The 25,125-nt window shown below is 37.1% G+C and overlaps 1 protein-coding gene across 4 annotated transcripts in view; it reads right to left on the bottom strand.

Annotated features, from left to right (window-relative positions):
* Nucleotides 1–20,749, bottom strand: part of CCDC172 (coiled-coil domain containing 172) — a 77,399-nt gene extending 56,650 nt beyond the window's left edge. Inside the window, exons 1-2 of one of the 4 annotated variants that reach the window (XM_029200865.1) lie at nt 20,116–20,749; nt 19,832–19,917 (exon numbers count right to left, since the gene is read on the bottom strand). In XM_029200865.1, the coding sequence (XP_029056698.1) occupies nt 19,832–19,917; nt 20,116–20,194 (165 nt within the window). In that variant the 5' untranslated portion in view covers nt 20,195–20,749. The remainder of the gene's footprint in view (nt 1–19,831; nt 19,918–20,115) is intronic. The other 3 variants (XM_029200866.1, XM_029200867.1, XM_029200869.1) reach the window with 3 other exon arrangements.
* Nucleotides 20,750–25,125: the final 4,376 nt, after the last annotated feature.

Here is a 25,125-nt window from a genome sequence, read left to right as displayed (position 1 = left end):
TGCAGGGGACACGGGTTCGAGCCCTGGTCCAGGAAGATCCCACATGCCACGGAGCAACTAAGCCCGTGTGCCACAACTACTGAGCCTGTGCTCTAGATCCCGCCAGCCATAACTACTGAGCCTGCGCACCTAGAGTCCGTGCTCCACAGCAAGAGAAGCCACCGCAAGGAGAAGCCCGCGCATCTCAACGAAGGGCAGCCCCCACTCACCACAACTAGAGAAAGCCCGTGCGCAGCAACAAAGACCCAACACAGCCAATAAATAAATAAATTTATTTTTAAAAAAACTGCATATAACTTTACAGGTAGCTCTCCATTTCCACAGTACTAATCCACATATTCAATCAATCGGATCATGTAGTATTGTTGTATTTATTTTAAAAAATCCTCACATAAGTGGACCCATGCAGTTCAAACCTATGTTGTTCAAGGGTCAACTGTATCTACCCATTGACATCGCAATTTGATTACTAGGACTTTATCCTAAAAACATAAGTGCACACAGATGTATGTATAAAAGTATCATCACAGTGATATTAATAATAGTAACTATTAATAGTAATAGTAAATATTTATCAATAGAAAACTAGTTAACTAAAATATGGTATAGCCATTTACTATGCTACCATTAAAAACTGCTTATTTAGATATATATTTACTAATATACCCAGGGTATAGTGAATGGAAAAAAGCAAATCATTTAAGAAAAAAAATACATGCATTTAAACAATTCTGAAAGAAAACCTATGAAAATATTAACTATATGGCAGAACTATAGGTGGTTTTCACTCTGCTTTTTGCCTATCTCTAGCTTTTGAATATTGCAATAAACAGGCATTACTTTTATGAAGAGTTAAAATAACAGAGCTAGTTCAATTCAGCAAAAAACAAACAAAAAACTGCACGTTCACCAAATATAATGGTGTAAGATCCTCAGAATTTCCCAGGAATATAATCCACTCTTCCAGTGGGGACATAACCAAGCACTGAGAGGAGCGGGAGCTCAGAATAAAGAGGAAAAGAACATTTTAGAGTGACAGCCTGATCTACTTTCTTACTGTGATGGTCACATATCTCCCATTCCTTCTGCTTTTCTGTCTTCTCTTGAGGGAAATTGATTCAAATTTTAACCAAGGGAAACTGGACTATATTTAAAGTCATGGAACTAGTTTTAATCAAAGAAGCTGAGGTAGGCAACCTTTCAACTTATCTTGAAGTATTAATTCAGGCAATAACAATTCATAAGACCACACAAGTACCAAAGGCTATATGAGAAATTTTTCCTGCAGCATCGAGATCACAGGCACAGCTGTGAATAGCCAGTTTGCCTTTGACTGTTTCCATACACCTTTGCTGAACCCATCTGGTGTTCCAAAGTCTACAGATAACCTACATCTACCCTTCTCAAAGTAACCCTCCATCTCCAAAATTTTTCTTCGCCTTTTCCTCAGAAAAAACCCTCCCATTTCTAGAGAACTGCTGATTCAGCTAGATATTAATCTGATTAGGGAAAGAAGGGTAAAGTACAAATACTGATAGGCCAAGAACATTCTGTAATGATACTTTTTTTTTTTTTTTTTTTTGCGGTACGCGGGCCTCTCACTGTTGTGCCCTCTCCCGTTGTGGAGCAAAGGCTCCAGACGCACAGGCTCAGCGGCCATGGCTCACGGGGCCCAGCCGCTCCGCGGCATGTGGGATCTTCCCGGACCAGGGCACGAACCTGTGTCCCCTGCATCGGCAGGCGGACTCTCAACCACTGTGCCACCAGAGAAGCCCATGTAATGATACTTCTTAATCTGAAAGACTCTCGCTGGGGAGCTACTTTGAAACAAGGTGACTTCTGTGCAATTTGGCAACTTAGGAGGCAGGACCTCACCTTACCTATTACTACATCTTCCTGTTCTGTCGGGATATAAAACAATGTAATGCTGAGGGTAGTGACTTTTCATGTACTGCTTTTAATGGAAGATCTATAAAACGTCACAGATTCTTTAAAACATACATTTTCCTCCTCATAATAAGAAAACTTGGCACAAGAGCAAGAAAAGATCACACCTCAGTCCAGTATTCCATAATAACACTAGAAATTGGGTTGGGGATATTCACATCAACCTGTCAAACAGTTTTAGTTTTAAGAAGACAGTTCATTCTTCAAGAACTCAAGAAAACAAGAATGGGACAAAGAACAATTTATATATTATAACTGTTGGCAAAACGTAAGTCTGAACACTTCTCACAGAATAACAACATACACTCTACAAAAATACCGTCACAGAAGAGAAAAAGAGAAGTGCCTGACAGATTATGGAGAAAGAGTATTAATACACCTATAATAATTTTACTACAAAGTACAAAAAATTTTTTTGTTAATCAACTACTTGATGTCAAGAGGATGCAAACAAAGATAAGTCCACTAAAAGACAAGAGCAAGCAAGGACTAAGAGAATAAGAAAAAAATACAAGCTGAGATAAAAAGAGGAAATTTTTAAAAATGTAAAAAAGACAGCAACACAGAACTTAAATTTTCAGAGAGTATTAAATAATAGAACTAACACTGCAAAAGATGGAATCGGTGATATAAAGTATAAAAAACTGTCCAATACTGCTGAAACTAGCAAATAACAGAAGATAATAGATTCAGAGAACAGAGAACAAAGATCCAAGCTATAAGAAATAAGCGTACTTGAAAAATAAACCAGAATATAACATTTACAGTTAAAATGGGAGACTTATCCTTGGACTAGACAAAATTGACAGATACACAAATTTGTTTATCTGTGCACACATGAGGAATCATGAGGATAAAAAAACAATTTCTACAGCAACCAAGGAAGAAAAAAGAAACAAAACAGGTTCATGCACATATTCTTTCTGAAAATTTACTTGAACAATTACACAGATTGACCAAAAGATAAATAAAAAATAGGAACTCAAGAATGAGGAAGTTGAAGCACTAAGGTATTTTACAGTGAAGAATTCTGGTTAATGTGACAATCCAGACAAATATGGGAAAGACCAACTTTCTATTCAAAGACAGAGAAATGCTGGATAAAACATAACTAACTTAAAATATATGTCATTTACATAGGTAAGCTAAAAAGCAAGAGACAGAAATACTCATGCCAGAAATCATCATGCTAGAATTCAAGTCCAAGGGGTATCTTTGAGATTGGATACAGGCAACAGAGGCTAGGGTTTTAAAAATGCCCAAATAATACTCAAAGCCAAAGGGAGATACTGGGCTCATTCGATAAAGTTAGGAATAAAATAAACAAACGGGACCTAATTAAACTTATAAGCTTTTGCACAGCCGAGGAAACCATAAACAAAATGAAAAGACAACCTAGGGGCTGGGAGAAAATACTTGGCAAATGATGTTACCGATAAGGGATTAATTTCCAAAATATACAAACAGCTCATACAGCTTAATATCATAAAACCACCCAATCAAAAAATGGGCAGAAGACCTAAATAGACATTTTTCCAAAGAAGACATACAGATGGCCAACAGGCACATGAAAAGATGCTCAAAATTTCTAATTATTAGAGAAATGCAAATTAAAACTACAATGAGGTATCACCTCACACCAGTCAAAATGGCCATCATTAAAAAGTCTACAAATAATAAATGCTGGAGAGGGTGTGGAAAAAAAGGAACCCTCCTACACTGTTGGTGGGAATGTAAATTTGTGCAGCCACTATGGAAAACAGTAATGGAGGTTCCTTAAAAAACTAGAGTTACCATATGATCCTGCAATCCCACTCCTGGGCATATATCTGGAGAAAACTATAATTTGAAAATATACATGCACCCCAATGCTCATAGCAGCACTATTTACAATAGCCAGGACATGGAAGCATGTCAGAATGAGATTGATAGTTATGGTTACCAAAGGAGATAGTGGGGAAGAGGGGAGAGATAAATTAGGAGTTTGGTATTAACATATACACACTACTATATATAAAATAGGTAAACAACAAGGACCTACTGTATAGCACAGGGAACTATACTCAATATCTTACAATAACCAATAATGGAAAAGAATCTGAAAAAGAATATATATATATATATTTACACACACACACACACACACACACACACTTGAAACTAACACAACATTGTAAATTAACCATACCTCAATAAAAAAAGAAAAAAAATGCCTGGAAGGAAACTGCTGGCAGGGACTACCTCTCAGCCTGGAAATGGGGCAGGGGAAGGAGTATAAAGACTTCAACGACTATCACTCTTTTAAACTAAACTGCTGCTTTTGTTTTTTGCAAGAAAAAAAAAGTGCCTATGCTGGCTATGCAAGCAGAGTAACAAAACTCCATCCACTGGCTTGGAGATGCAGCATAAAAGTGAGCTGCCTCCATTGATCCATAAGTGGAAGAAGAATCATACCCAAGAAACCCCAAACCCAAGCTTGAATTGTTCATGGATGTGACATTCAAATGTCTCCTAGCCATGCAGTGCAGAAATCCTGAGCTCAAAAATTAACATGAAAACTGGTCCTGAACAAATGAAATCTGCAAGGTTCTGGCAGCTGCAGTGAAACATCTTTTTTATCAAGAGAGTATGTAGGACTCCCAAGAAAGAAAAGCCCTGCTAGAGATAAGTTCACAATAAAAAATTTTAAAGCTCATATGCAAATGTACCACCATGTGAGAAGGTCATCAGATGAAACAAGCAGAATTCACAGAAAACGAAAACAGAGAATTCTAAGAGAAAAAAATTAAATTAATTTATTCACTCAATAATATTTATTTAACACCTACTGTGATTCAGGCACTGTTCCAGATACTGGGAATAACGGTAGTGAATAAAATAGATGAATATGTATTCCTTGTGAAGCTTACATTCCACTGGGCAGAGACAAACAGTAAACAGATCAATACAAATACATCAAGAGAAATTAAGTGCCACAAAGAAAAATAAAGCAGAATAAAGGATAGAGATACTGATGGCATGAGGTCATATTATTTTATATATGGAGCTAAGGGAGGGTCCTCTACAGCAGCCGTTCTCAAACTTTCTGATCTTATGACTTTTGGTCTTTATGGTCTTAAAAAATTATTGAGGACTTTTATTTGATGATTTTTGAGTTATATCTATAAATATTTTCAGTATCAAAGATTAAAACAGAAATTTTGAAAATACTTAATTCATTTAGGAATAACAATAAATCCACTGTATGTTAAAATATATTTTTATGAAAAAATAATATTTTCCAAAACAAACCAAAAAAGAAGAGTTGCATTTACATTTTTTGCAGATCTCTTCTAATAAAAGACAGTTGGGTTCTCATATCTGCTTCTTTACTCAACCTTTTGCAATATGTTTCTTGGTTGAAGTATATGAAGAAAACCTGGCCTCACATAGATGTATAGCTGGAAATGGGAGGGTTATTTTAATAATGCCCTTTCCAAACAATTACGCATATTCTTAAGGAACTTTATAAGTGTTAGTTCCTGAAAGGTTGGTTGCAGTGTGGAATCTGAAACCACTTCAATAAATTTTTCATACTCTGTTACAATAAAAACAATTGGTCTATTTTGTGCTTTGAGTGGATCTTTTATCCATGCACAGTTCTGTAAAATTATGTGCTGGTTATTTGGAAACTATTCCTTCACTGAACTATTCAGATCCTCCAAATGTTGATACACTTCTTAATACAATACTAAAAAATAACACTTATTAATATCACCAACAAACTCATTAGAAAAGTCTTTCAGTACTGGGAAACTGTCAAGCTTACAATGACAAATCTGAGTCTTCCAAAACTCTAATTTTTGTTTGAAAGGTTGAATATTGTCATTGGCAAAATAATAATATCAGTTTTTTGCCTTGAAATGTCAGGGTCATTTCATTCATTTTTGAGAAAATTTTGCCAAATACTCAAGTTTAAATAACTACACTTATCTGTCAACTATTCAAGTAAAAATGGTATTCCAGAAAAAGAATAGCTAGTTCATATACTGCAACTCAGACAATCATACAAATACTCTCCCTTGAGACCATCACTGTACTTTGGAATATAGTACTTTATGTGAACTTTCCATTTCAACACACAATATTAAAATCACATACACACCATGGTCAGTTTCAAAACAATATTTTTTACACTTTAATCAAGGGCATACAGTGAAACTGGTGGGTTTTGTTTTTTTAGTGTGAGTGTGTGGCAATGAAGGATACAATGACTACTAGTAGTTTGTTTCCACTGCCTTAATTTGTGCTAAGGTGCCAACAGTTTTACTCACCATTGCCACTGCACCATCAATGTACATATCAGCACAGTGAAAATGGCAAAATAATAGCTTTGTATTATTAAGAAAATAGCTTGACCTCACAAAACTTGTATAAGAGTCTTGGGGACGCCCGTGGATCACAGATCACACTTTGAGAACTATAGCTCTAAAGTGGCAATTGAGCCTAGACGTAAGGTAACCAACCATCAAAATTTGCATGGGACTGTCCCAGTGTTAGAAATGAAAGTCTCACGTTCTACTAGAATGGTTGGCCACCCTTCTGGGAGAGAGCTAAAAGAAGTGAGTGTGTATAAAACACTAACAGCTGAGGGAAGAAACATTTCAGGCAGAGGAGAGAGCAACTGCAAAGGCCCTGAGGTCAAATAATGGTTGGTATATTCAAGAATAAAAGAACCCATTGCAAAGGTACACACCCTAGAAAATCAGATTATCCCCTGTCAGGTGGGCTACTAGAAAATGCCCAGTGCTACACTCAGAAAATATATGATGAACTCATCTATTTCCACATTTTAGATAATTATTCATGACAAATGTGATAAGGCTTTCTTTGTAGAATTACATAGAGGAAGTTTAAAGTAATTACACAATTTAAAAAAAAATGAGAACATCAAGAATTTTGAGTTCACAGTTAGGTTTATATAGTTGAAGTTGCTTGATGTCAACTCTCTAAGGCAGAAACTTGTTATCTAATTTATTTGCCAATTACTCTTGGTGTCGTTTAGGAGTTGCTCAATGAATGTTTGTTGAGTGAATGAATAGGAGAAGAGAACATAGCTAACAGATTTTCCAAGAAATCACAAATCAAAAGGTAAACTTTTAAAAAGGCATTCTTTTGTGCTGTATATTCTTACGGGCCTAGCAAACTAAATGTTAATCTCATGCTTTCTGCATACTGAGCCGCAAACTTACTGTCCTTAATTAGAAGACCATTCTCTCAGTTCCTGGAAAGGAAGCTTTTTTTTTTTCTGTTCAAAACTTTTCTAACATTTTAGGGTAAACAATTTATTTATAGTAGCTCTTTTAAAAAAAAGGAATAGAGGCACACTAGTAGATTTAACAATTAGAAACAGTGCAGTAGATTTTCCACTTTGTGGATCCAAGCCAGGAAGTGTGCAACTTTTGTGATTTATAAGCACTTGCATACAGAAAGCCTATCTGGCATACTGTTACACAGTTTGCTCTAAACGCTATTACCATGAAATGTTCTTCAGATTTATTTTCTTAAGATCATGAAAACAAAGTTGAGAAAAAGGAGTCCAACAAATGCTATATGTAATAATTTTTTACTTCATTTGGAAATACAATAATTTCAGTTCTATTAATATGAAGAGAGATTACTACTTCTCAGAGACAAGGCCCCTCCATAAAAGAATTGCAACCAGTTATATGACCAATAATTAAGTAGTTCATGTTAAGAATAGATGTGCCAAATGGCCAATAAGCATCTAAAAAGGTGTTCAACATTAATCTCATTGGGGAACTGGAAATATAAACCACAACGAGATACCACCTCCCATCCACTAAGATGGCTATCAAACGAACAAACCAACCAACCAAAACCCCCAAGAAAATAAGTGTTGGTGAGGATATAGAGAAACTGGAATCCTTGTATATTGCTGGTGGGAATGTAAAACGCTGCTGCTGTTATAGAAAGAGTCTGGTATTTCCTCAAAAAGTTAAACCTGGAATTAACCATATGACCAAGAAATTCTACTCCTAGGTGGAATACCCAAGAGAATTGAAACATATGTTCTACAAAAACTTGTACACAAATGTTCACAGCACCATTACTCATAATAGCTAAAAAGTGGAAACAACCCAGTGTTCATCAACTGATGAATGGATAAACAAAAGTGGTGCATCCATACAATAGAATATTGCTCAGCCATAAAAAGGAATCAAGTACTGACACATGCTGCAACATGGATGAACCCTGAAAACATGCTAAGTGAAAGACAGTCACAAAAGGCCATTATTGTATGATTCCACTTATACGAAATGTCCAGAGACACAAAGTAGACTAGTGGTGACCAAGGGCTGGTGGGGTTTGAGGGGGATAGGGAGGTGACTAATAGGGGTACAGGGCTTCTTTTGGAGGTGATGAAAACGTTCTGGAATCAGATAGTGATGGTTGCACAACCTTTTAAATGGACTAAAAGCCATTGCTCTGTAACTTTTAAAATATATCTTTATTTTTTTTAGTAACCTAACAGCTATGTCCCCCAGCTTAAGAAATAAAACATTATAGAAACAGCTGGAATTCTCTGCATACCCTTCCCTGACTACGTTTATCTTCCACTCCCATGAGAGATAATCACTAAGTTGATGTACTGTTATCATTCTCATGTGTGTCATTATACTTTCACTATATATTTTCCCTTACAAGATGTTTAAATGGTATCATGCTGATGTAACTTTTATAGGTTTTTTTAATCACAATATTATGTTTCAGTAATTGATTTTTTTTACATCATTAAGTGGCCTTTTTACAATGACACCTAGCACTTAGAATTCTGAGGTCATACTCCCAGGAATAATAACTAAATCAGTTAAATGTCTCTGCCTAGTTTTTTTATCAGTTCAACCAGGTGATTTCTCCAAGCATCCCAAACTATCATTAATTGAGCTCTTGTTCAAAATAAGGGAATTTAAGGTGCATTTTATAACATGAAAGCTTTACTCCTTTTTGACTGAGGGATAACTTAGAGGGGAAAAGCTTGCGCTATATTCCATCATATATGATAAATCATAGTAAGATTAAATGATAAACATAATCAATAATTAACATGAAACATTTCAACCAATTACAGGGAGTCTCTACATGCCCATTCTGGTTTTAACCACTAGAATCTTTGTAGTAGATACTGTTGTACCTGGTTGTCTCCCTAATGTGCATTCCTCCCTTCCTTGGTAGTTAATTTCTTAGTTAATTATTTTTTGGAAACCTGCACCATCTCCAGACAGCCCACTGTATTTGGGAGAAGTTACTACCCCTTGACCACAGTTATTGGTTCAGGGATAGTCAAATGTCACAGTTTGTGAAAATGACATGAAAGAAGGTATCTGACAAGAACAATTTCCCTGCTTTTCAGAGAAAGCTTCTGGAAACTTCCTTCTTTCTCTCCCTGATTTTGAAAAGAAAGCAGATGACTCTAGGAGTTGTTAGTAACTACCGGGAGAACACAAGGACAACCAGCCATTCTACCATTCTTCTTTACTAATAAAATTCCAGTTTTATTCACAGCAATAATGCATCCAGTTATAAATATTCACATTCCCAGATTCCATTTCAGGGTTGACCACTTGACAAAATTGTAACCCTTGAGATGCAGGCCCAAGTCACTGGAGAGGACTTCCTTTCCACCAAACCAATGATAAAGCCACACGAGAAGAAGCCTTTTGATTTTCATCTTTTTTCCAGCTAGAATTCAGATGTTATGACTAGGGATGGAGCAGCACCTGTGACTACAAGGATGAAAGCCACATGCTAAGGATGGTGGAACAAAAAGATATAATGTGCTGGGGTGTTTTAGGATTCCTTTGAGCCACTTTAATAAATGGCCCTTGCCTGCCAACCTCCAAACCTCCCATTACGTGAGGAAAAAGAAATCCTTATTTGGTAAACCCACCACGGCTAGACTTTTATTGTAAGCAATCTGATGCAATTCCAACTGATATAACTGCTGAATCAAATGTTGGGTTTTCAACTATATAAGTCGTTTCCCAATATTGTTTAAGCCATTTTGAACTGAATTTCTGTGACTTGCAATCAAGAGCACCTGGAACTGATAGAGCCTCATCTCTAAGGGAGGGATAATACCTCTGATTTGACTCTTAAGTCTCTCAAAGGCAAAGGCCATGTATTCATCCTGAACTGTGGCCTGTCTGATCTGGGTCTTCAGCAATGAGTAGCCACATGATTTTCCAAACTCAAGGTACTAACTTTGTTGTAAAGGTCATCCAACTGGTAAAGCAGAAGAACAAAGAAATGAAACATTAATAACTTCATTAAACATATGTAACACATACTCATTAAACTGGTTGAAATAATAGAGCCAGGAGACTTTATGTGAATCATACCTTCAGTTTCCTGTTACTAAGTCTTTAAACTTTTGTATACTCTCATCCTTTCCTTATTCCTTTCTTTTACACTATACTATAGCTGTTAAGAGCAAGGGCTCTCTAGTTACCCCAATATAGATTCAAACCTTAAAGCTATTACTTACCACTTGTGTGACCTCATGAAAGTTAGTTAAATTTCTGAGTCTTGATTTTCTCAAATGAATCAGAGTAAAAATACTACCATCCTCATAGGGTTCTTGTTAGAATTAACTGAGATAATGTTTGTAAAATGGTTAGCATAAGGCCTGATATATAGTATTTACTAATGTTACCTATTTTGTTTAGTTTTTACAACAGAATAGGTATCCCTCCTCTTGTCTAAGGCCAATTCTTACCTTATGCTCTGGATCCCATCCTCCTTCCACCATTCCTTCCTTCCATCTTTTCTCTCTAGTGTTTATCTTCAACCTCTCTCTATAGCCCCTCCCACTAATAAGCATAAAAACAATAATAATGATGAAGACGCTGATGATGACAATAATGATGATACAAGAGATCATAGGATCTGAAGCATAGGTGGAGGAACTGTCCACTGTCAGAAAAAAAAAAAAAAAAAGGCACCTTCTCCATAACAGGAAAGAGAAAGGAGAAGAAGTTTCTCCACTTAGGCAGGTTTGGAGATCTGTATGTGGGAAAATAAAAGATTTCCTTTTGGATGATTTCTATTTTCTCTTTGAAATAAAAGGCAAAGTTATCATGAGAGTTAAGTAGTTGAGAAGAGAGGATAAAATACACGAGAAGAGTAAAGGTTTACAACAGTCACTGCAGAGAGTGAGAAAGAGAAATGCAGCAGTTTTCCTGGCACTGTGGAGGTCACAGCTGAGGCTGAAGCTAACGTCCATGTGTGTATGCTGGATCCAAAATCTCCTGGAATCTCCTGAGTGCTGCCATAGTAGCAAATAACTGACTCGTCATTATGGAAATAGGTAGTTGAGGTAGAATGGAGAAAAAGGTCACTGAAAATCTGGAGACCAAAGAACTAACAGGCCACGTCGGTAGCTGAATAGTACGTATAGACGATGACATCATCCAAGATAATGGCAAGAGTTGAAACAGAGTGGAAGCCTGAGAGCCACGTGCTAAATTCTAAAGAACAAGGGATAATTATCCTTTGTGAGGATAATTATCCCTTGTGAGTTAGTAGGATGACAGAAGAGAGGAGGGGGGAAAGTTGGCAGAGTCTAGAATATAGCATTAACTATCACAATCAAGTACAGAAATAATGTCCTGGAAGCATCTATGGGGAGTGAAGAGACCATCCATCAAACCATCAACTATGAGGTATCTTGGGTGTGAAAGAAAAATCATCTTCCATAGAAGAGACGCCAGACTCAGATATACATTGACTGGCTATGGAATTGTACAACTGACCAAGGTGAATGTAAAAGGGGAAATATGCCTAAACCTCTTTATTACAACTTTAAAAAATCACCTATACATGTTCAAGACAGGAGAAATTTGTAAAGGAATTTCATGTGAAAAAGTCATAGAGACTAAAAGCAATTAAGTACAACTATCCTCAAAAGTGTCTTGGATGACACAGTAGACCACATAGACTGAACTGATATTTACAGGACATTCCATCCAAATACAGCAGATTACAGTTCCTTCTCGAGTGCACACGGAACAGTCTCTAGGATAGATCACATTTTGGGTCACAAATCAAGCCTCGGTAAATTTAAGAAAATTGAAATCAGATCAAGCATCTTTTCTGTCCACAGCACTATGAGATTAGAAATAAATTACAGGGAAAAAAACGTAAAAAACACAAAACACATGGAGGCTAAACAACACGTTACAAATAACCAAGAGATCACTGAAGAAATCAAAGACAAATGACAATGAAAACACGACGATCCAAAACCTATGGGATGCAGCAAAAGCAGTTCTAAGAGGTAAGTTTATAGCAATACAATCCTACCTCAAGAAACAAGAAAAATCTCAAATAAACAATCTAATCTTACACCTAAAGGAACTAGAGAAACAACAAACAAAACCCAAGGTTAGTAGAAGGAAAGAAATCATAATGATCACAGCAGAAATAAATGAAATAGAAACAAAGAAAATAGCAAAGATCAATAAAACTAAAAGCTGGTTCTTTGAGAAGATAAATAAAAGTAATAAACATTTAGCCAGACTCATCCAGGAAAAAAAAGGACAGGACTCAAATCAATAAAATTAGAAATGAAAAAGTTACAACAGACACCGCAGAGATACAAAGGATCATGAGAGACTACTACAAGCAATACATGCCAATAAAATGGACAACCTTGAAGAAAAGGACAAATTCTTAGAAAAGTACCTTACAAGACTGAACCAGGAAGAAACAGAAAATATGAACAGACCAATCACAAGCACTGAGATTGAAACTGTGATTAAAAATCTTCCAACAAACAAAAGTCCTGGACCAGATGGCTTCACAGGTGAATTCTATCAAACATTTAGAGAAGAGCTAACACCTATCCTTCTCAAAATCTTCCAAAAAACTGCAGAGGAAGGAACACTCCCAAACTCATTCTATGAGGCCACCATCACCCTGATACCAAAACCAGACAAAGATGCTACAAAAAAAGAAAATTACAGACCAATATCATTGATGAATATAGATGCAAAAATCCTCAACAAAATACTAGCAAACTTAATCCAACAACACTTTAAGAGGATCATACACCATGATCAAGTGGGATTTATCCAAGGGATGCAAGGATTCTTCAATATACACAAAACAATCAATGTGATACACCATATTAACAAATTGAAGAATTAAAACCATATGATCATCTCAATAGATGCAGAAAAAGCTTCTGACAAAATTCAACACCAATTTATGATAAAAACTCTCCAGAAAGTGGGCATAGAGGGAAGCTACCTCAACATAATAAAGGCAATATATGACAAACCCACAGCAAACAGCATTCTCAATGGTGAAAAACTGAATGCATTTCCTCTAAGATCAGGAAAAAGACAAGGATGTCCACTCTCACCACTGTTATTCAACATAGTTTTGGAAGTTTAAGACGCAGCAATGAGAGAAGAAAAAGAAATAAAAAGAATACAAATTGGAAAAGAAGTAAAACTGTCACTGTACGTACAGAATCCTAAAGATGCCACCAGAAAACTACTAGAGTTAATCAATGAATTTGGTAAAGGTGCAGGATACAAAATTAATGCACAGACGTCTCTTGCATTCCTATACACTAACAACAAAAGATCAGAAAGAGAAATTAAGGAAACAATCCCATTCCCCAAGCAACGAAAAGAATAAAATACCTAGGAATAAACCTACCTAAGGAGGTAAAAGACCTGTACTCAGAAAACTATAAGACACTGATGTAAGAAATCAAAGATCACAAAACAGATGGAGAGAGATACCATGTTCTTGGATTGCAAGAATCAATATTGTGAAAATTACTATTCTACCCAAAGCAATCTACAGATTCAATGCAATCCCTATCAAATTACCAATGGCATTTTTTACAGAACTAGAACAAAAAAATCTTAAAATTTGTATGGAGACAAAAAGACCCCGAATAGCCAAAGCAATCTTGAAGGAAAAAAACGGAGCTGGAGGAATCAGACTCCCTGACTTCAGACTATACTACAAAGCTACAGTAGTCAAGACAGTATGGTACTGGCACAAAAACAGAAATATAGATCAATGGAACAGGATAGAAAGCCCAGAGATAAACCCACACACCTATGGTTAACTAATCTATGATAAAGGAGGCAAGGATATACAATGGAGAAAAGACAGTCTCTTCAATAAGTGGTGCTGGGAAAACTGAATAGCTACACATAAAAGAATGAAATTAGAACACTCCCTAACACCATACACAAAAATAAACTCAAAATGGATTAAAGACCTAAATGTAAGGCCAGACACTATAAAACTCTTACAGGAAAACATAGGAAGTTTGACATAACTCACAGCAAGATCTTACACAAAAATAAACTCAAAATGGATTAAAGACCTAAATGTAAGGCCAGACACTATGAAACTCTTACAGGAAAACATAGGAGTTTGATATAACTCACAGCAAGATCTTCTTTGATCCGCCTCCTAGAGTAATAGAAATAAAAACAAAAATAAACAAATTGGACCTAATGAAATTAAAAGCTTTTGCATGGGGCTTCCCTGGTGGCGCAGTGGTTGAGAGTCCGCCTGCTGATGCAGGGGACATGGGTTCGTGCCCCAGTCCGGGAAGATCCCACATGCCGCGGAGTGGCTAGGCCCGTGAGCCATGGCCGCTGAGCCTGCGCGTCCGGAGCCTGTGCTCCGCAACGGGAGAGGCCACAACAGTGAGAGGCCCGCGTACCACACACACAAAAAAGCTTTTGCATGGCAAAGGAAACTATAGACAAGATGAAAAGACAACCCTCAAAATGCGAGAAAATATTTGCAAACAAATCAATAGACAAAGGACTAATCTCCAAAATATATAAACAGCTCATGCAGCTCAATATTAAAAAAACAAAAAACCCAATCAAAAAATGGGCAGAAGACCTAAATAGACATTTCTCAAAAGAAGACATACAGATGGCCAAGAGGCAAATGAAAAGCTGCTCAACATCACTAATTAATAGAGAAATGCAAATCAAAACTACAATGAGGTATCACCTCACACTGGTTAGAATGGGTATCATCAGAAAATCTATACAGAACAAATGCTGGAGAGGGTGTGGTGAAAAGGGAACCCTCTTGCACTGTTGGTGGGAATGTCAATTGATACAGCCACTATGGAGAACAGTATGGAGGTTCCTTAAAAAACTAAAAATAGAATTACCATATGACCCAGGAATCCCATGACTAGGCATATACCCAGAGAAAACCATAATTCAAAAAGATACATGCACCCCATTGTTCACTGCAGCATTATTTACAATAGCCAGGTCATGGAAACAACCTAAATGCCCACTGACAGATGAATAAAGAAGATATGGTACATATATACAATGGAATATTACTCAGCCATGGAAAGCAACGAAATTCGGTCGTTTGTAGAGACGTGGATGGACCTATAGACTGCCATACAGAGTGAACTAAGTCAGAAAGAGAAAAACAAATATTGTATATTAACGCATATATGTGGAATCTAGAAAAATGGTACAGATGAACTGGTTTGCAAGGCAGAAACAGAGACACAGATATAGAGAACAAACATATGGACACCAAGAGGGGAAAGTGGGGTGTGGGGGTGGTGGTGGGATGAATTGGGAGGTTGGGATTGACATATATACACTGACATGTATAAAATGGATAACTAATAAGATCCTGCTTTATAAAAAATAAATAAAATTTTTTTAAAAAGTGTCTTGGTCACAACTAACAACTATAGGTATGTATTAAATTGTGATAAGGAGAATTTCTACTTTATTTTTTTAAATTAAGATTAAATAATTCACATGTATTGTTATTTAAACAAATGTAAATTAGAGAGGGAAAAAAAATGCCTTTCTTTTTTTTTTTTTTTTGCGGTACGCGGGCCTCTCACTGTTGTGGCCTCCATGGCTCACAGGCCCAGCCGCTCCGCAGCATGTGGGATCTTCCCGTACTGGGCTACGAACCCATGTCCCCTGCATCGGCAGGGGGACTCTCAACCACCGCGCCACCAGAGAAGCCCCAAAATGCCTTTCTTTTATCTATGTTTTTATGCAACTTTTAATCAACAGTAAAATTAAACTCAAGTAGGACATAAATTTTTCTTTGATTAAACTTTTAAAAAAAGGAAAAAATCTCAATTACAAAGCTCTATTTCAATATTAAAAATGATAATAATTTGTGATTTTGTTCTTTCCCGAATTGGGTAATAGAGTACTAACGGATAGGACTTTGCCTGCTGTTCTGGGAGGGTTCCTAACTTTTATTAATTAAAAAAAAAATGAATGAGTATATTTTGAAGTAAAGAAGTAAATGAAGCCACCTTAAGTTACTTGTTTATTTCAATATCACTTTCCTTTAAAAATTCATGGAATATTATTTCATTAGTGTTATGATGTTTATGCAATAGTTTAAAACTGGAGAAGAAAAAAAATAAAACAGCCTCAGACTTTCCTCCATTTACTTCTTCTTGAGGGAGTACGGCTTTATGTTAGGTTTTATGTAATATGTTTATAAAGATTAAATGCCCCAATTTTAACTATATGCTACTATTTTTAAAAAGAAAAAACTCGGGCTTCCCTGGTGGCGCAGTGGTTGAGAGTCCGCCTGCCGATGCAGGGGACACGGGTTCGTGCCCCGGTCCGGGAAGATCCCACATGCCGCGGAGCGGCTGGGCCTGTGGGCCATGGCCGCTGAGCCTGCGCATCCGGAGCCTGTGCTCCTCAACGGGAGAGGCCACGGCAGTGAGAGGCCCGCGTATGGAAAAAAAAAAAAAAAAGAAAAAACTCTTTTAGATGCTAAAAAGAAACAACAAATGTTCTGTGAGTCCTTAATTTTGATTTTCTCTGTCACTGATACTATAAAACCTCTCCTTGATGATCAGAAGCTTTAGGTATATTGGTAAGCATTAACGCAAATCCTGAGCATGTTCTTGTCTTTCTGTTTTCATATTACCAAACCTAACCAGGTATACTATAGCTCTCTAATTCACAGAGTACTCATACTGTATAATCTGAGACTTTTGCAACCATATATTTTAAAGGACTCATTGAGCCCTGAAAGGCAAATGCTATCATTTAAGTTCTAATTACATGCTACCTGGGTTTTACAGAACACAAAAAAATACTGTACTTCCTGAATACATTTTTTGACCATGAGCAACTTCCAAAATAAATGCCAAAATATTTTCTGAATGTATCATTGTGCAGATAGCTCAAGCACTTGCCTATTCAAATTATGTTCTAGTTTCTCCTTATGCTGCTTCTACTTGATAAATTGGTCAATAAATGCCAAGTCAGATATTCAAGTAAATATATTTTCATTGTTATTGGCAGACATATAATTAACTCTGAGAATAAAAGAAACAAGAAATCAATTTATGATTACTTCCTCAGTTCTTCTCATTAGTCAGTTACACTGTAATTGTGGCTCCACTTTAAAAATCTTTATACACACACACACACACACACACCCCATGTTGACTATATTATAAATCAAATTATTTCAATTACAAATTAGTACTGTATGAACTGTGAACCTCCACATGTAAATTTTATTAGTAGAAAGCAATTGTATTACTAACCACATATATGCGCTGATTAAATGCACAAATATGCACATATATGTGCATTTTATGAGCCTATATTAATTAGTAATTTCAGCAAATGTTTTAAACAATGCTAGGGATTTGTTCTGTCTTCTCTTAAGTATAACTATTTGAATCAGCTTTTTTATGTATGTGTATATATCAGCAGACTACATTTCCATTTTCAGGAAGACAGACTGTTAACTGAGAAAATATTACAAAGAGTAAAGCTACTTTTTTCCAAAGAAGATATTCGGAAGAGTAAACCGTTTTTTTTTTTTTTAATATTTGTTATCTATCAGGTCAGTATCTTCACCAATCTGGGGAAAATACATTTGCACAAAAACTTACATAACTGCACTTTTAGAAATACTGCCCTTGACTAGAGGCAAAAGCTTCAGAGACACTATTATATGTGAATTTCATGAAGAAAAAAGTTTAAGATGAGCCCCCAAATCTGTTTTAATAAAATATGCTGTCATTACCCAATTGTTACTTTCATTACTGCCGTTTGTTTTTAGATTATAATACCATGGACAAGTCATTTAACCTCTCATTTTCCTCCCCCAAAAAGGGGGATTAACAATGGTGCCTCATCACAGAATCCCTGGCAGGATTAAAAGAGTTAATACAAATGAAGCACTTAGAACAGTGCCCAGCACACAGTAAGTGTTCAATAAGTGTTAGTTATGCATTACCTAACTGCCTATATTTTGCCTATTACTTATATTAACTTCTAGTTACCAATCCCGAAAGTATCTTAATTCTTTTTAAAGAAAAATTTAAGCTACATCATGGCATTCTTAATGCTTTGCCCATGCCATCAGCTTTTAGCATTGTTTTTAGCAGCTAGTTTATCTGCTACTCACAGGCAAAACAAGACCTAAGGTCTCACTGCATATTTCCAAATTCTATTCATATTTTAAAAGACAGCGCTCTCCCTATTATCTCCCTATTAGTACTCATTAATTCATTCAAAACACTAATGTATATTGTGTGCTAGGCATGGAATACAGGCTGTGGGAATAAAAGATGGTTAAGAAAAGAATTCCAAATACATTGCTCACAAAATAGTGAGGGATACAAACACAAACACAAGCATGTACTGTTGTTTAATTGTAAGGTGGTATCCAAATGCTATGATAAAACAAATTTTCCAAGATGTACAAGGGAGGGCTCACAGGTGATGTTTGAACAAGACTTGGAAGGAAGAACAGAAGAAGCTTGCAAGGTGGAGAAAGAATCTATGATTATTTTATCCAAAAAGAGAACTGGAAATTTCTCACAGTGGTAAGTCTATTTGACTTACTTTAGCAAAGAGACTTCCTCAAACAGATTTCCCACTGTACACTGCTCGCATCGTTTATCTTTAGGAGTTGAATAAATATTTTTGTATGGCTGTCTGCTGCCACCCATAGCTAGACCTTCATTGTGACATACCTGGATGACGTTCTTAGCTCCCATCCTCCCAGAGCTCAGAGAGATTTTCCTAAACCCCTTTTATCACAGCATTCCATTGTCAAAAACCTGCAATGGTTTCCTCCTATTAATACCTAGGTATCAGCCCTCTGCTTTGGGAGATTTCTCTTCCCAATATGCCTTGGCTATGCCTCCCTTTTGTTCATATTCTCCCGGTGCCCCAAATACTTTTCTCCTACTACTTCTCTTTGCTTCTCAAAAAATTCTACCCACACTTCAAAATCCTCCTTCAAGAAGCCATCAGATTCCCTTGTTTCTATGTAAAACAACAGAACTTTACAAATGCTGCAGAAAAAAGTGAAATACTAGTGGAAAAACGATCCTTTTGAACGAAGCCCACGTCCAAAATATGGTAGAAGACTGAAAAACAGATGGCAGAGACTCGTTTGAAAGTTACATTCAACTGTTATATCAACACAGAACACTTCTTAAATTATTTATTATTCAAAATTTATTTCCCGCACCAACTACTTAATTGAATAATTCTTTTACCAATGGCATTGCGCTCTTTTGAAACGTTAACCATCCCACAACACGGTCAATGAATTCTTCATTACTTAAACTGGTTTCTTCAGGACAAATTCATGTTAGGATGGAAGGCGTCACCAGATTCAGAACTTTAAATATTACCAGACAACATGGAACTACACTCACTAACACAATAGCGTGCTTCGTAATTGACGGACAACTAGTTAAATATCAATAGCAACGTATCCTCCAAAAGTCAAGCGAAAACACTTTTTCAAGTGATAATGAGCATGCTCTACATGTCAATACCTTAGATTCCAACTTGATTTTCTCTTCATTCAGCTCCTCTGCTGCTTTCTTAATGTTTTCACGACATCTGTTTATTTCCGACCTGACTGTAAGACAAATTAAATGCTTAAACACGTCCATCTTTCTGGAGTCCCCGTTTCTGGGGCCTGTGATAAGACACCTTTCAGCAGTCCTTCCCTCCACGTGGAGAGCCGCCTGCCCTCCCCGCTCGGCCCACTGCCTCCTGATTCCCTCCGCCTCCAAGCCCCCGGCTCCAAGACCAGAGGCCCCCGCGAGCGCCCGACCTTGTCGCATCAAGCGGCGATTCTCCTCCGCCAGGTGCTCGGAGAAGATGATGTGCTGAAACAGGGACTCCAGACTCATCTCGGGCTGGGCTTAAATATTTTATAACGGAGTCTGAGGATCCTGAAACGCACAATAAAGGCTTATTCCAGGACCACTCCTAGCTCGGCCTCCAGCGGCCTGTCCCCCGCCCACACCAAGGACTGCGCCCACGCGGGGTGAGGTGAGGCCCCGAGGCTCCGGGCGCCGCGAACCCCGCTCCGGGCCTCCGTGGCTTCCGTTACGAAGGGCAAACCCGCTTTGTTCTCCCCGGCGCCCTCGTTTCTCCTGTGACCTGTCTCAGGCTGCCTTTTTCCCCTGGCTGAGCGCAGCTCCCCTTAGACGAGGCCTTGGCCCCTATGCGGGTTCTTTTTCGTTTTTGTGGCAGGGGAAAAAAAAATGGAGGCCCTGAGGCCTCCGCTTGGGAGCGGTTTCGAAAGGTCAGCAGCCCTGCCCTTTCTGCGGTCGGCCTTTTCCTCTCATTCCACCCCCGCCAAGCCCCCCTGTTCGAGGAGAAGGTCCTCAAAGTGCACTTTATCTCTGCAGAACATGTACTTGAAACAATTCTGTGTGCTGCAGAGCTTGCAGCCAGCGCCTGGTCGCCGGGTCTGGTGGGAAGTGACACTACAGCGTCTGGGGCCAGCGCCTCAGTCGCCGGGTCTGGGTCTGGTGGGAAGTGACACTACGGCGTCTCCTTGGGTCCATTGCGCGTTCGGGGGTTTTGCTTTGTTTTGCTCTGGCCATGTGGCCCCCAAAGGTCTTTAGGTCGTGCTTGGAGTTGGGCGGGAATCTATCGCCAAGGCATGAACGCAGTGTTATAATAAAGTACAAAGTACCTGTGATCCTAAATATAAACTTTTGCAAAGTCTTATCCTTTGACGATGGGAAAGACTGCTATAAATGCAATGTCTGACATTCGCCTTAATCATTCCTTTGTAATCAGGGCATATCTTTTTTGTCTGCTTTGAAATTAATCATTGCCTTTTGTAATCAAGCTGCAGTAATATTAACACTTCAGTATCTGCGCAGGATGTGTCAGAGACCAAACTGGTTGCTAATTAAAGCTTAAACATGAAAGGCACGTTTGGGACTTTGGTATGGGATTTTTTAATTAAAAAATAAAATATTTTTAATTTTTAGCAGGTCAAAATATTAAGATTATAATAAACATTTGACTTTATGTCTGAATGTTAAATTGAAATTGGCTAAACTTTAAAAATATATTTAGTATTAAGTAAAAAAAATAGTAAATGTAAATTCTGTTACATCATCTGTATAATAAACTTAATTAATATTTCATTAATGCTGTAGTATAGTCGGTTATAAATGCTAACCTTTTCCAAATTTCCACCTAAATTTCCATCAAGCCATGTATGCATAAAACTTAATTTTTAAACTTTATTGTAAAAGAATGCATACTGAAAAGTGTAATGAAGTAGAAAAGAATTGCCCATGAATATATCATTCAGAAGCAAATAGTAATAACATTTTGGTTGTTGCCTTCAGGTAATTCTCCTCATCTTGCATTTTTTCTTTACAAATATATTGTGAATATATTGCAAATAAATAATAACGGTAGTTATTATTTTATTTGCCAGGTACTATTCTGAACACTGTAAGCCCTTTTGAGATGATTTTTACTGTAACCTTCATAGCATAGTTGAGGAAACTGAGGCACAGAAGTAAGTATCTTGCCAAGGTCGCCTGTCTAGTATGTGGCAGAACAGGATTTGAGATCAAGCAATCTGAGATCAGAGGCCATGGATTTGATTTTGGATTCTGCTCTTTTTCACTCTTAATATATCTCAAGCGTTTTACCATCTCATGGAAAACTCTTCATTAATACATTTTTGTAACTTCATAATCCTCCGTCAGATGGATGCATGTGTAAAATTTAGATATGTTGAAATAAATTTGACTCTTTTATCTGTTCAAGATTGGGAAACAAAGCTGAAATTGTGGTGTGAACCATTTTCTTTGAGCACTCGTTTGGAGGCTTATGAACTGTGCCACAGCAGCCATCAAAGGAAACAGCTTCCAGAAGATAAATTATATTACTAATTAATATTACTCCTTTCAGAATTATTTCCCGTGGACTTGCACAGGGAGCATCCTCACAAGGAGGCTGGTTTTCAAAAGCATGCAGCTCTTTAACATTCCAATTTTATTAGTTACACTCAAACTCACATTTATTATTTAACATGCTCTTTCTGTGCTGAAACTTGGCAGAGTGAAATTTGGGCAGCCTTTAGGGAGCCCAGTTGCCTCACTCACACAGGAGTATGGAAGAGAATGCTGCTGGGAATTCTGGGAACGGGGCATGGGAAAAATGGCTTCTTCATCTTCCGTAGTCTTCTTCACGTCCCACAATATTTCGGTGCTTTTAAATCCCAAGTTTGAGTCTTTTTAGAGGTACCACAACTATAGGCATTAGCAGGATTTTTTATTTTATTTATAGAAGCAAACATGTTTATGCAAGGTCACAATTCAAATTTTAAAAGTGTTTCATAATAGTAAAAGTAACGTATTAATATATTAAGATGTTGCTATCATATATCTAGCTTTATGCATACATTTTCTGTAGTGTTAAGATATTTTTTCTTATAGATATACATGCTGATTATATTCTATAATGTTCAAAGCAAGAGTACATTACTTAAATTTATGCCAAATAAAAATGGTACAAGACATGGTAAAACTAGGGCATTCTATTTTTTGAAAATGTATCTTATAAGCCTCAAAAAAGATGCTTCATTCAACAACTGTTTAACGAGTGTCTGCTATTCATTCAACAAATATTATTGAGCATCTCCTATGTGCCATATTAGAGAAACAACAACAGGATTTAATAAAAACAAAACTACATAAAAAGTATTTTTCTTCCCCCAGATATTTCTAACCTCATTGGAGAATTATTATATTTTTCAGCATTTTGGCAGCAGTACAAACAACTGCTTTCAGAGTTTCAACAGATGTTCTTTAGAAAGAAAGCCAATTATTTGCATTATGATACCCACATGATTCTCAGATCGAAACTTTCCGTCTGTACATGTTTCATTGAACTGCGTACCCATGGAATATAAAAGTTGAGATCATTCACTGTCTCTCAACCTCGTATTTTTGTTCATAATAACACTAGCACCTGGGTTATTGAGCCGTCGATAATTGCTTTGCTAGGAGGCCTTATATAAGGCTATACTGCTCTTGTGATTCAAAATGCATTTCCTTTCCTTTCTTAGATTGATGACTTCCCTAAATTCTAAACCAGGCTTACAAATACCCACTAGCCCAGGGCATATATATTGCAATGAAAAGAAGAAAAGTAATTCATTTATTTTATGATTTTCTTAGGGCATCTGCCAAAAAAAAAAAAAAATGTGGGTTCAACCAAGTTAACAACCACTTATTGAGTATCTACTAAGCGTAAAATCTCTGGTAGGTACTATGGAGGATACAAAATTGAAAGATACAGGCCCTGCCCTCCTGGAGGTCATAATCTACCAAATGAGACATAGCATGCACGACTCCTAGTGGGCTGTGTATAAGAGCTTCACGCTGGTGCTATGGAGATATGGCAGGGGGAGAAAGAACTAGTCTGATGTAGGTAATCTGGGAAGGCTTTTCAGGAGGGGATAAAACATGAGCTGGATTTTAAAGGAGAGTGAAACTTCAGTATAGCAAGTAAGGGAGAAAAAAAGCAGAAAGTCAGATGACGCCAATTTTTGGAGTGTTTAACATTTTTATGCATATGATGGAGATTCATGTAATGTTTGCTAGCTGGTGAGTGGCATGTCAGAATTGCTTTATGCAGTCATCTGGCAATGGGTTAGAAACACTAGAAACAAAGAGACTAACAGCTAACATCTGTTAATAACTATGTTCCAACCACTGCCTGAGACCTTGACATGTCTTCATTATTTTAATCAATCCAACAGTCCAATAAGATCAATGTTTTTATTATTTCCACGTTACAATTAGAGAACCGAGGCAGAGGGAGCTCAGTAACTTGTCCAAGGTCACATATACTAGCTAAGAAGTGGCAGAATCAGGATTTGAACCCTGATAGTCTCTTAAGGCAAACCCTTAACCACTTCATCTACTGCCTCCGAAAGCAAGAGGCTGGAGAAAATGAGACTATTTCAGCAGCTGTGTTATATTTCAAGACAGATACATTTCCTAAAAAGAGTTTATTACCAACACATTAAGGTCTTTTTTAAAGACATTTTCAGATTTCTAGAATTTGGATTAGTAACAGAATGTATCTTTAACAAATTAAAATCAAATGTGATATAAAGAAAAATAATTGAAAATGGATCATGCCTTGTTGTAAATGCTTATTTAACCAGCTACATATTAGTATACAAAGTACCATATTAGTTTCTTATTATTTTTATTAGGTTCCTAGGGCTGCTATAACAAAGTACTACAACTGGATCGTTTAAAAACCGCAGAAATTTATCCATTCCCAGTGCTGGAGGCCAGAAGTCTGAAATCAGCGTCAGCAGAGTTGGTTCCTTCCGGGCCCTCTGCGGGAGCATCTTTTCTGTGCCTCTTCTTAGCTTATTGTCCTTACTGGTAATCTTTGGCATTCCAAAACCTTTGACAGATGCATCGCTCCTATCCCTGCCTCTATTTTTCCTTGGCGTTCTCGCTGTGTCTCTGCCTCTGTGTCTGTTCTCCTCTCCTTACAAGGATACCAGTCATATTTGACAAAGGGCCTACCCTACTTCAGTATGACCTTATCTTAGCTAATTCCATCTCTAACAACCCTATTTTCAAATAAGGTCACATTCTAAGTTACTGGGGGGTTAGGACTTCATGTATCTTATTGGGGATCACAATTCAAACTGTAACAAACCTTAAAAGTTAAGTCGTGGGAAAGAGTTATGATTTTTTTTAATTTTAAGATTTATTTCTATTGATGTTACAATCAAAGCATTTTTAGTGGTTTAATGGACTTTAGAAAATATCTT

The sequence above is a fragment of the Monodon monoceros genome, unplaced genomic scaffold (genome assembly GCF_005190385.1).
Source record: "Monodon monoceros isolate NGI ecotype Baffin Bay Population unplaced genomic scaffold, NGI_Narwhal_1 Super_Scaffold_4, whole genome shotgun sequence".
Classification (NCBI taxonomy): domain Eukaryota; kingdom Metazoa; phylum Chordata; class Mammalia; order Artiodactyla; family Monodontidae; genus Monodon; species Monodon monoceros.
This window is presented reverse-complemented; position numbering and strand designations above follow the sequence as displayed.